The sequence below is a fragment of the Aptenodytes forsteri genome, unplaced genomic scaffold (genome assembly GCF_000699145.1).
Source record: "Aptenodytes forsteri isolate BGI_AS27 unplaced genomic scaffold, ASM69914v1 Scaffold336, whole genome shotgun sequence".
Taxonomy (NCBI): domain Eukaryota; kingdom Metazoa; phylum Chordata; class Aves; order Sphenisciformes; family Spheniscidae; genus Aptenodytes; species Aptenodytes forsteri.
The window spans coordinates 4,067,109-4,080,209 of record NW_008794911.1 but is presented as its reverse complement, the minus strand read 5'-3'; the positions used below and the strand labels follow the sequence as shown (position 1 = coordinate 4,080,209).

Sequence of the window (13,101 nt, the reverse complement as noted above, 5' to 3'; positions counted from 1 at the left end):
CCTAATCTAGTGTAGTGGACACTACTCATAGTTTCTGGATACTGGTTCAACTTAAGATACTCACACTGGGGTAGTTCTGGTCCTATGGGAAAGCTGGAGGCCCTAATGAAGTTCAGAGTGAAACAGGGAAGTGCCTGCTGACCTTAGGCACCAAGAATAGCCAGAGCTGAGGGAGAGTGTTGAGGATTGTAGTTTTGGAGTGAGTATTTAGTTAGATGTAATGACTGTCCTGCTGGCTGGGAGACAACACCTGGTTAGACCACTGCACTGGAACTGGGTAGGAGCAAAGTAAAGCAGGCTAATTTGTCTACCACTGAAGGCAATAAATTCCAGGTGAAGGACAGGAAGTAGCATAGAATGATAACTTCATAGATTGCTTGACTATGCATTGGCTACATCTATTATGTCCAAGTCCTTTATTACCTCTAGCTCTACATGATTTAAAACAATCAACCCTTTAATCTCAAAAAAACATATGTGGAAAAAGTATGCTCCTATGATTCTAGAAACATACAGAACATGAAGTAGAGAATATTACTCAAATGAGAATATTCTTTATTTTGTCTTTAAGATTTAATTAATTACACTTAATTACTAGTGAATAGAGTTCTAGTTTTTAAAAGAAGTTTTTCAGGTAACATAAACCCGCGTTTGATCATACTTAAAAATCTAAATCCTGCTACAAATCTGTTCTGAATTATTTAGAATAGTAAACTGAGAATCAAAGATATGCGTACTGTAAACTTACTGAGAAAAAGAGAACATGCAGTTATCATGGAGAGAAAGGGATTTGCATAAGAAGTTCTTTTATGGGTCAGTAGCCTTTCAATACCTGTACACATTGATTGTCTACGATAATTAAAATTCAATGCAGAAGACACATTTTTAATTATCGTAAGCCAAAGAATTCCACGTGCGTCATTGCCTCAAGTCAGAGAATGACCGCTGAATACAGAGAGCTTTATGGGAACAAAGCTAACACCAACATTTGATGGCAGAATGCATTGAAATCCAGAATAGTAACTGCAGCAAAGAAACAGACTGAGGGGCATAATCCACAATAAAGTAATTGTCCTGTTCTCTGTGCTTGTTGCTACAGATCATACTGCTTTTTTAATATTACCGAGGAACCAAATATTTCTGAACATGTAGAAAAATGTGTAAGTTTCTTGAAAATATTCTCAGAAGTTGGATGTATTTATACAGCGTGAAGAAATATTTACAATGAAAGGCTTTAATTATTCACGGTCTTGGAATATGTATAGTTATTTGAATCTGTGAACATTAATTGTACAACATTATAAATACTTTTACATGAATTAACTTTTAAATTGTTTGGTTTAAACCTAATTGAACTCATTCAGAATTAAAATTGCTTTTTATGACTTCAGCTTAATTTATATCTGCAATGTATTGAGCTGAACTGAATAATTCTAAATAAGGGTCCATATCTCCATACCAGAATTTAACACAATTTAAATAACTCAGATTTCCCGAATGTCCTTGTAAATCTGATTCTTGTATGTGTGCATGATGCTTACTTTCTACAGTGACTGCATATATCAGAAGGTAGTATGTCCATCATTTTTGTTGAATATACTGTCGGTAATTTGTCCTTATGCTTTCTCTTATATAAGTTAATTTGTCCCTAGCCAAAGCTGCACTTTCTGAAACACTGAATTCTAGTATGTGTGTATGTATATATGCACAAGGGTAAAGCAGATTGGAGCTAAAGAATCTTTGATTGTATGGGTCTTCCTCTCAAAACTGTAATTAGTGACCTGCCTATGAAGTTTTAAATTTCACATCCATTTTTAGGATGTGCTTATCAACTGGTTTCACTACTGCTGTGTTACAATTTATTTGAGAGGCCAGTAGAGGAACAATACCTGAAAAAATTCAGAGGATTCAAGAAGAGCTCCAAATTTTTGTTGAACACAAAAACCAATAGTCCTGACTTCTGTAACCATCCGGGCTACAGCTCATATTGCACTAGAAAATAATCCCTTATACCACAGGGAGGCTGTCGGGATAGTCCTGGCTGAGGTGTGGTTTCCCTTTGAGAACTAACCAAGGAGTTGCTAAGGGGTACCAACAGTGCACATTTCACTTTTACACAATGTTAAAACAAACCTAAGTTTGGCATAACTTGGGTTATGTTCTATGCATAGCTGGTGCTAGTGGGTCATGTTGCTCTTTTCTTTTGCCTGTAGCTTAATTGGAAGGCTTTGCTGAAGTTTTGCAAGCCATGTGAAATTAGGTCCACATGAGGTATCGCATCCATGCTTCAGAAGCTACTATTAGATGCAACTGAGAAGGTCTTCTTGGTTCACATGCACATGTGCTAAAACAAAAAAAGCAGAAGACAGAAGCTGGACTTGGTGTAAATAGATGTCACTTTTTTAAATCAGTGAAATTTGTGCAGAACTGTTTCTTAATACCTGCAAACCTGATTTTTGTCTTCTGTGAAATTTGAACAGAGAATTCAAATTGAATTTGATCCACATTTTCAACGTAGAAGTTATTTGTACATTCTGCAGTTGTATAGAATGTTTGCCAACATAGAATGTATAGACAAACATGGGGAAATACCCTAATAGGACCTTCAAGTTCATATGTGATTTATAGATGCAGATAAAACTAACTTACAGAAAAGCATATCCTATGTATTTGTACCACATTACAACTTGAGCCTGTGATGTCTCAGATCTTTCTTTTTAGTTATGTATTTTGTTGACAGATGTATTTTACCAAATGTATTCAAGTGTTAGAAAGTTTGTTTTGTTTATAAGGGACAACTTTCTGCATAGAAATTACTATGTCAAAGAAATCTTCAAACTGATTAGGTGGGTCAAATGAATGAGAAAGTCTGTCATACAAGCTTTCCTAAATCACTGGTAAACTGATTCCTAAAACATAGAAGGGAGTTTGTCTGCTTTTATTTTTTTGTTTTGTTTTGTTTTTAGAATGGGTAAAAAAGTAAAGAAGGAAGTAGAGCCTTTACCCAAGGATGTGGTAAGTTTATAAACTGCTATGTGCTATAAAATAAACATTACACAATCATAGGCCCAGCTTTACCATCCTTACATAGTTCCTTACTCTCCTAGCTTACCCATGTTATTCTAAAAATGTCTTTTAAAGATGATTCTGTTTCTGCTTTTCTTGGACAGCATACAAACCAGAGTGACTGGGCATGTGTAGTTCTTTGTGGAGATTGTTGTCTTTGGCAGGCTTTGCAAATAGTAATGTATGAAACAATCCAGGCTTCTTTTTATTTGAAGAAACAGTATTAGCTTTCCATTTCTAAAAATCAAAGGAGAAAGGAGAAGAGCAACCTGAAATCTGCCTGTCTTTTCGACTGTGGAGACATTCCCTTTCTCTAAGGACGAAAGAGTTAAGAGCCTAGATGGATCTGCGGAGTTTTTTACTGAATACAAAATTTTACAGATGTTTTGAATGACAGTCCTACGTATTCCGGATCTTTTGCAAAGATATACAGTCTTTAGCAGCAGTTCAGGTTTTTCTGCTATCATTGGAAGTGCCACAGTGAGAAGTACAAGAGCTGAAGCCAAATATGGAATAATGGTGGTAATGTGACTTTTTTTCAAAAGGTGGAGATTAAGGGTCTGGCCACTAGCACATTTTTCAAGAGTTTCTATAAACTCACAAGGTACAAAGAGACCCCCCAAAAAGATAGAGGTTCAAAATATAGGTATTTTTAAAGTTTAATTAGTTTATTCAGAAAGAAGTAGAGGAAATAAGACAGAAACATTGAAAAGAGTATAATATAAATGCTGTGCCAGATAATAACTAAGTTAATGAAAATTAGGACCTCAACGAGTCCCACAGAAGAGCATGAAACTAAATGCAAAGTTCAGTACACTGCTTTAAATAAACAATGGGTTTGTCTGTAAAGAGTGATGGTATCACAAGAGCTTTTTCAAAGGTCATAGAAAAGTTGATCAGCAAAAACTATGTCACAATTTCAATACTAAATAAGCATAAATAATTTTTACTAAGTAATATCCAATAGCCATAATGTCACTGAGGTATAGCAATTGATATCAGGTTTTGCCCAACTGTTCTGTGGAAAGATTAATATTACAAATGTAATTCATAAGCTCCAATCAATAATAAATCCTTATGAAAGGAGACTTGACATAAAACTTCAACATGAGAGGATAAATTGATCTAAAGCCATTTCTGTATAGAATAACCTAGAAAACCAGGAGGAGACACAAAGAAGGTGTATGTGGATAGGACTAACTAAAACAGGCCTGAAGAATTAAAAGTAAGTATCTTTGCAGTCTAAGAAAAAAAATTGAAACCATGACAGTAGATTTAAGGCATACAGATGAGCTAACCCCCTCCAAAGTAATAAAAGTTGACTTTTTCAGTAAATATCTAGAAAGTCAGTAGAAGCAGCACCACAATTTCTAGATCCAAAAGACACCATTAGAGTTTCTGGAGAAACGTATGGTACAGCCTACTAACTACTACAATAAACTGTGAATAATGTTAGAAAAGACAGTCAACAATTGAAAAAAATAAACTTACAGAAAAGGTCAATAAAACTATTAAGAAGGAAATAATTGGAAAGAGTGAAATCCAGATGGCATTTGCAGTTCTTGTCTTAGTTTTTACACTTATTGTACTTCAGGCTTGCATATCTCTTCTAGCAGTCCTATCAGGAGAAAAAAACCTGAATGTTGCATAGCAAAACAGTATTAAATATGAAAACAGATCATTGATTAGTTGTAACTATTAGGCAAGAAAATCTTCTAGCTATGAGAATATTGTTAATAGTGATAATGTAAAATCAAATCTCAAAACTTTAAATTTCACCTGGATATTTCAGGTGACAGGAAATGAGATGCAAACAAAATAAAAGATGTATTAGCTATTATCTTCTGATTGATAATCTGCTTATGAAAATGTCAAGTCCAAGAAAAGAAGCCTTGAGATAGTGTGGACAGGTTTATAAAAGAGAGCCTTTGTGCATGTGGAATGCTCTGAGAATATATGGTACTGCAGATGACCACTAATTTTTACAGATTTCTAGGAACAGGTGGAAAACACATCTCTCAGCCTAGCCACTGCTTATGTTTCAGAAAGTATTCCTGAGGACTCTGTTTTCCCTGCCTTTCATAATTAGTCTTTTACTATTATCTGTTTTGAGAATTGGGCTTCTCCAGGAAAAATATTGCTTTGAGCCTCTATCTCTATATGGATTACCTTAGACAGTAATTCAGGCAGATAAAATATGCTAGCATTGACATAGATTGATAGGAACTTTTCATATGATATCTTCATTAAGTTCGGTCTAGACAATATTACAATTTGATCATCAGCTAGGGCATAGACATTAAAAGGAAAGCCTAAGATTACCACTGGAGAAAATACTGAGGCATTATCACTGAAAGCAAGCTATAGATAGCTGAGTATTTTTGAAAATGGCTTAATTCACAACACTGATGTTAAAAAGGTGGAATATATGAAGTGACAGTCAACTCCTGAAATTCAGTCTCCATAGAAACACCTTCTTTTGAGCAATTAATACCTAAATATTAATTTGACTTGACTTTAGTAAGGCTTTCAACAGTGTCTCTCATAACATCCTTATAGACAAACTGATGAAGTACAGACAAGATAAATAGACAGTGTAAATGAATTGAAAACTAGCTGAACTGCCAGGCTCAAAGGGTTGTGGTCAGCAGCATGAGGTCCAGCTGGAGGTCAGGCACTAGTGTTGTGCCCCAGGGGTTGATCCTGGGGCCGGTACTGTTTAACCTCTTCATTAGTGACCTGAATGACGGGACAGAGTGCACCCTCAGCAAGTTTGCAGAAGATACGAAATTGAGAGGAGTGATTGATAGACCAGATGGTTGTGCAGCCGTTCAGAGGGACCTCAACAAACTAGAGAAATGGGAAAACAGGAATTTCATTAAGTTCAGTAAAGGGAAATGCCAAGTCTTGCACCTGGGGGAGGAATAACCGGTACAGACTGGGTGATGACCAGCTGGAAAGCAGCTTTACAGGAAAGGACCTGGTGATTCTGGTGGACATGCACCAGCAATGTGCCCTTGGGGCAAAGAAAGCTAACAAAATCCTGGGGTGCGTTAGGCAGAGTGTTGCCAGCAACTTGAGGGAGGGGACTGTTGTCTTCCACTCAGCACTGGTGAGTGAGACCACACCGGGAGTGCTGTGTCCAGTTCTGGGTTCCCCAGTACAAGAGAGACATGGACTTACTGGAACAAGTCTGCAAAGGCTTGGAGCATTTGTCATATGAGGAGAGACTGAGAGTTGGGACTGTTCAGTCTTGAGAGAAGGCTTGGAGGGGTCTTGTCAATGTGTATAAATACCTGATAGGAGGGAGGAAAGAAGTCAGGCCAGGCTTTTCTCAATGGTGCCCACTGAAAGGATGAGAGGCAATGGGCACAAACTGAAACCCAGGAGGTTCCATTTAAACATAAGGAAAAAAATCCTTTTTTACTGTAGGAATGATGGAACGTGGCACAGGTTACCTGGAGAGGTTATGGAGTCTCCATCTTTGGAGATATTCAAAATCAGACTGTGCACTGGCCCTGAGCTACAGCTGACCCTGCTCTGAACAGGACAGTTGGACCAGATCATCTCCAGAGGTGCCTTCCAACATCAACTGTTTGTGATTCAGTGGAATATCCTGGTTTTATATTGTTAGTATAGGAGATGAGACAATGACAGAATTGAAACAATTAACATGACCAGGTATACATTAATTCTATTTTTCTAGGTAAAGGAAAAGGGCTTAAGAGTATCAAAGATATCGGTAATGCTTCTAAAGAGTCTACAAAAGATGCAAGGATAAAGCAGACCTTGTAGTCACTTAATTAAAATTTCAAGGATTTTTTTTTTAAATGACAGCATGATTAAATGATAGAATAATAGCAGAAAAATACATCCTTCAGAAGGTCGGATTTGCATCTAAATGGGGAAACAAAAAAACCCTTGCACTCACAAATGAAAAATAAAAGCACAATGTCATAAAGCAACAAAATGTTTTGGGAGAATACTGGTAAGGATACAAAAACTAGCAATAAACCTTTTCCAAATGGACTAGAAGCAAGAAGCTTCTTAGAGGGACACTATTAGGTGATTAAAGTCATAAAAGAAAAGCGAAATTACTTATTTTTGTGTCAGAAGACAAAGCTATGTAGCAAATCACTAAAACAAATGTGAAGAAATTGCCCGAATATGAATAAATAGTATTTGCCGAGGTATTGTTCTAAGTGAAAAATAACTAAAATCTGAAATTATGGTACTGTTACTTATGGTATTTAATGTGTACCCTTTGTACTAGAGGAATGGAGGGTAGAAAAATTCATTTTCAAAAAGAAATACATCAATAATTACAGGCCAGAAAGTTTGTCTTCCATGCTGTGTTAATTGGTAGAAAAAGTTACCAAAAAAAAAGGAAAAAAAAAAAGATGTATGGATAAATATGATAGTAATGGGCGAGAATCAATATCGCTTGTGTAGAAGAAAGTTCAATCTCTGAAATCTATTTGAATTTTTTAGAGGAGTCAAGTGGATAATGGTGATCTGGTTGATACAGTTATTTAGCTTTTTCAAAAGTTTTTAGACCAGGCTCTTCACTCGCATGAACAGGTAAAAAGAAATTCCCTCCTGGCAATAATGTCTGGTTATAAAACAGAAAGCAAAGGCGAGAAAACAAGTTACTGTTCAGGTTTCATAATGGAGAGAGATTGCCAGTGGAATGTCATGGGGTTTTATTCTGCAACCTGTATCATCCAGTCTATCAGAATTAATGTGGATACTTGCATGAAAATGGCAGCCAGTTACTAAGTAGGCAAAAGTGAATAAACACAACATTTCAAATTCCAGAAATAAAAGGCAAAACACCATGCCACTAGCAAATGCATGCACATGTTGAATGCCATTAACAGTTCTGATGTTTCCATCTCAAAAAAGGTACAGTTGAACTATAGAAAAGTACTAAGGAAGACAACAAGAGTAGACAGAGTGGCTTCTGTATTAGGAAAGATCAAAGAGAGTAGGTTTCTTCATCCCCAAAAGGAAATGACTGTGAAGAGGAATATCGTAGAAACTTACGAAATGATGAATATACAGAGAAGGCAAATGGGTGTCATTTATTTTGCTGTTTCTTATGGTGAATGAACTGTAGAGGACAAATAAAATTATCAGGTGGTAGTTTTAAAACAAAGGAAAGGCACAACTATTTATATGACTTAAACAGTGATACTTGTGTCTGAGAATATTAAGGGTGGCTAAAATACAGATGGCTTCAAAAATTATTTACCAAATTAACTGGTGGAAGATTTTTCTTGGACTTTTTGAATACAGAGATAAAATTGCTAGCTCACCAGTTCTCTAGGTTGCAGAGTGCTGGAGTCTGTGAGGGAATATAAGCAAAGTTTAATAGTCTGCTTGCCCGCACCTGTTACTGGCCTTTGTGGGAGACAGGATGCTGGGCTAGATGGGTCTGTTGTTTGACTGGAAACATATTTTGTATTACCTTCAATTTCAACTAAGTTAAGTTGATGGAAGCAAAAAAAACCCCCAATACTTTGCAGTTTCTAGTGGCTTTGAAGTCAAATGTACACAAAAATCATGATCAAAGACATATAGGAGTTTTTGAATTATAGCTTTCTTTTTCATTTAACTTGCTTTTTTCTTAATACAAACTGAATGTTGGAAATGATGTTGCTTATAAACCAGTTAAACTTCTGTGTCTAATTCAAGGTTGTTTGTAACTTCAGGCATATTATTCTAGCACATAATCTGCCCTGTATGTGCCATTAAGGGAAAAGTCTTGCAATGATGTATGAAGATTTAGGAGCAAGCCTTGATTTAAAACAAAACAAAACAAAACACCACCACCCCTCCCCAAAAAAAGGAGGGGGGAACTCTAGCTACGCTGACATTATGATAAGCAGAAGTCCCATCCAGTTCTATGATAGTTTTAACGAACAATGTTACTTCCCAGCAAATCACTGACCTGCTCAGGCCTCTGACTTCTTAAACATACGTTGATTTCAGTGACTCTTCTTACTGTGTTTTCAGCACAAAACTGCTTCTAATAGGAAAGTGCCTATTGAATATTTCAGACAGTAGTAGTGAGGGTAATGTCTATACAAATGGGTAGAGATTAGACTAATTTCACTCTGCTCATGTACTAACCTGTCATTAAATTCTAGGAATTATCATTGAATTGTAGTTTATACAATTACCTGTGAACACGAGAGGCAAGGAAAATGGAGCAACATAATAGCGTCTTTGGTATTAGATCAATGTAAAAAAATAACTGAGATTTAAAACTCTTATTTCATATTTCATTTCTTATTAAACTTCATCTGAGATCAGTCTTTGTGTTTATTTTTCTCTGGAGGACTAACAGCCTTCACTAAAAATTACAGTTTTATCCCATCACCAAGTATTTGGCCAGACTCAGGAGATATGTCTGTGCTTAAATCATAGCACTTTCCTGGAGGATCATGTTCTGTCCACGCCAAGGACAGAAATGTGCAGAAGTAGAGAAGTATGAAGGTGGCTAAAGGCGCTTTCAGTCATCTCTCAATTCTCCTATATGCCTCTCATATGGGTAGAATGAACAAACTGTGTTGAATGGGTAGAATGAATGTTGCTGTGATAGGCTGAACTTTTTGCCTCCTTACAATCTAAAAAGAAAATTCCTATAAAGAATTCCATCACTTTAGATCCGCCATTAAGATGTAATGTGGACCACTGTGCCACTATTGGGTTTAATTCTTGCTGCTGAGTCATTACTAAGCAAAATGACTTATGGTACAGTAAGCTGATTATGTTTTCTTTAAAAAGGAGCTTTGTTCCATGACTTGTCCCATGCCTCCAGCCTGTCACAGCAAGCATGAAGTTGGACAGTGTCTTCAGGTTTTCACACCTGCTTGAAGCTGGGGAGACCAGTTAAGCCCGTTAGCCAGGCAACCTCTTAACTGCTAATGAAACTTGGATCTTGATCTTGCAGACTGTTAAATTGTGTGATATGCTTCATGGAAGATGATGAAATTACTTAGATTTAAAAACCTACCAAAAATACGAATTTAGAAGTCTGGGTGCTAGTGTATTTTGCCTTATTTTTGAACAAGTCAGAGGAGGGAGAAGAAAAAAGCCTCCTCTTTTTTCACTTTCCTTCTAACCCACTCATAACTTTTTTTGAAGATTTGTTCTTAATAATTTCCTTGCTTGACAACTGACTTGTATGTATCTTCATGCCCTTATTGTTCAGCAACATGTGCCTCTGATGTAGCTATTAGAGGGGTTTTGAATGAAGTAAAACAAATAATATAAAATTTAAAATATATACGGTATAAATATACATTGTAATGATTTTTTTAAATAATTTGTATTGCTATCTTAAATTATTAATCTGCTGTATTTTAAAGATAAATACATTGATATTGAGAGACTGAATGACTTAGGTATCTAGTATTTTCTGTAGGTAACACAGATACACTATAGGCCTAAAGTGTGAAGACAGAAGACAGTTTTTCCATATTAAAAAAATATTTTAAATCCAAATAAGCTTAAAACTTTTTAACGGGTAGAATTTTCAGAAATCCTTGAGTCTTGTTAAAGAGCAAAAGGCTTTTTTAGAAGATTCCCTTTCTCAAGTGATGTTAGTCCCAAAGAGTCTGTTAAGAGGGTTGAAAACTGCCTGATTTGTTGGAAGATTTCTTTCTGTGTGAGAGAGGTCAGAAATGGAAATGAACACTTTGTATCATTTTGAGTTGGCTGAGCATACAAATACTTCAGCTAGTACGAGATCATGGTAAGCTAGTGAACTGAGTTGACAAAGGCACAGGAAAGGTCCTTTTGTTTTTTTGAAGTGTTAACGCCACAAAGTAGCCAAATCCTCTTCCTCATACAACACCTAAGTTCATAGGCTCTGTGCACAGCTGCTCAAAAGAAACTTGGTTCCGCAGCCACAGAATGCTCTTACACGTGTAACAGAATTACATAGTCTGTTGCCTTTAAGACTTCCTAGATGTACAGGGAAGCATCAAGGTTTTCCCAAAATCTTCATACGGGATGAAATCATGATTATATTTGGAAGTCTATTATTCTTTCTTATTTTTCAACAGTGTCTCAAATTGTTATTAAAAAATCAAATTTCTCCAAGTAAATAGCAACTCATGTTAATATTTCTAACTCAGTGTAGATCTCAAACTAGATTTTTTTTTTTCATGAAATGTGGGGGTCTGCTGCAGCACACGGGAAGGCTCAGTAGAAGTCAAACTATTCTTTCCTTTTTTTGTTTGTAGTTTGATCCTTTATTGATTGAAAGCAAAACAGCAGCAACAGTTGTGCTAATGCTTAGTTCTCCTGAAGAGGAAGTTTTGGCCAAAGCATGTGATGCTCTATATAAATTTGCATCAAAAGGTTAGTCTTTTTGCAATGAGCTTTCCTTTGCATTGCTTAGATTTTGATAGTAGTTCACAATTTTTTAGTTGCCTAGCACTGAAATCTTCATTTCATCTCAAAGGTCTCTGTCAAGGTTTTGAGGGTTTTCTGAAATATCTGTCAAACCTGTATTTGCAGTTATATAGAAGTCCTGTGGTTTGTGTGAAGGAAATTTTTATAATTTTGTTGTAGAATTTTATTCTCTCTTTAATAGAGCTTGGTTTAGGTATAACCTAGATCTGTTTTGTTATGAGCAACAGACCTGCATCTGGGAAAGAATTCTCTTTTTTATGTTACACTTCGAGACTTCTGTATTAGTGTAGTTATTTGAAGGTTCAGTTTTCAATGAAAATTACTTTTTAGCCTGTTTCTGTTATTTTTGCATATATCTCTTGTGCCAGTACTTCTGTGACAGATGATTTATTGGAGACCGCTCAGCCTCCTTTATCAAGCTTATTTCTGTATATGTTGGGAATCTAACAAGTCTCCAAGATTCCAAATCTTCCAAAGGCCTCTGTATTATCTGTAGCTAAGCGTCATGTTCTGGGTACCCAGAAGACAACTGTGTAACAAAGGCTCAAAATTATGTAGCACATAATTTCCTAAGTTGCCTCCTACTCATGCCATGCCAGCCACTCAAATTGGTATACACTGGTAGCATTCTTAGTATAATTAATCTGTTTTAATATTAATTTCCATTTAATTTATGTTTTCTTTAAAAATTACATTTTTATATGCTGATTGCTGTACTGATGGCAATTATCAACACTGCTGAAGTTGTGAGAGAAGAGCTGAAGGCTTTAACAGATGGCATGGGATCACTGGGTTCTGAGAGATGTTTGTGTTCAGCTTAATATGGCAAGCTTGGCTGGGGGCATGCAACCAAATTTTGAATAATATGTGAAGAGAGAATTTGGACTGTTGGGAGACAGCTATGAACCGCACACCATGAACTCCTGTTGGCTCCATCCCTGCTGTCCACAGTAACATATAACACACTGCAAGAGGACAGATATTTAATTTTTCTGTTTCTACTAAATGAATAATCCTTTAAATTGTTAATGTAGATATTCCTGCAATCTTCCAGAAGACTAGACTGTAACTTTGCAGTGTGGCACAAGAGGAGTTGTTTTCACTTTGCAGTTAATTTATTTCTTGAATGTTGTTAGTAAATTAAGTCCCATCCCTCAATAAAAAATAGTTCTTGCATTTTAATTGTGTTTTGGCCTGAGAATGAGCATAGTTCTCCAGTTTCTTCTCACATTGCTCACTTGTAGCCAAAGGACAGGCATGGTTCATTACAAAATAAGTTATAAAGCTGTTGTGGGAACTGAGAATAGGAGTAGGTTTTCGATTTTGTTTCTTGGGTTTTAGGTGTTTTTTGAGTGAGCAGGAACTGTAATCATACAAAATGCTTCTGTTCTTTGCATGGCCAGAGCCTATTCAGCTACAAAGTGCTCCATTGACGACACCAAGTTGGGCGGGAGTGTTGATCTGCTTGAGGGTAGGAAGGCTCTGCAGAGGGACCTGGACAGGCTGGATCGACGGGCCGAGGCCAACTGTATGAGGTTCAACAAGGCCAAGTGCCGGGTCCTGCACTTGGGCCACAACAACCCCATGCAGCGCTACAGGCTTGGGGAA

The 13,101-nt window shown here is 36.5% G+C and overlaps 1 protein-coding gene across 1 annotated transcript in view; it reads left to right on the top strand.

Moving 5' to 3' along the window:
- The first annotated feature begins 2,967 nt into the window (after positions 1–2,967).
- The window catches only part of ARMC3 (armadillo repeat containing 3), a 73,381-nt gene continuing 63,247 nt past the window's right edge, over positions 2,968–13,101 (top strand). The window contains exons 1-2 of the mRNA XM_009275221.1: positions 2,968–3,015; positions 11,322–11,439. Coding sequence (XP_009273496.1) covers positions 2,968–3,015; positions 11,322–11,439 — 166 coding nt within the window. The remainder of the gene's footprint in view (positions 3,016–11,321; positions 11,440–13,101) is intronic.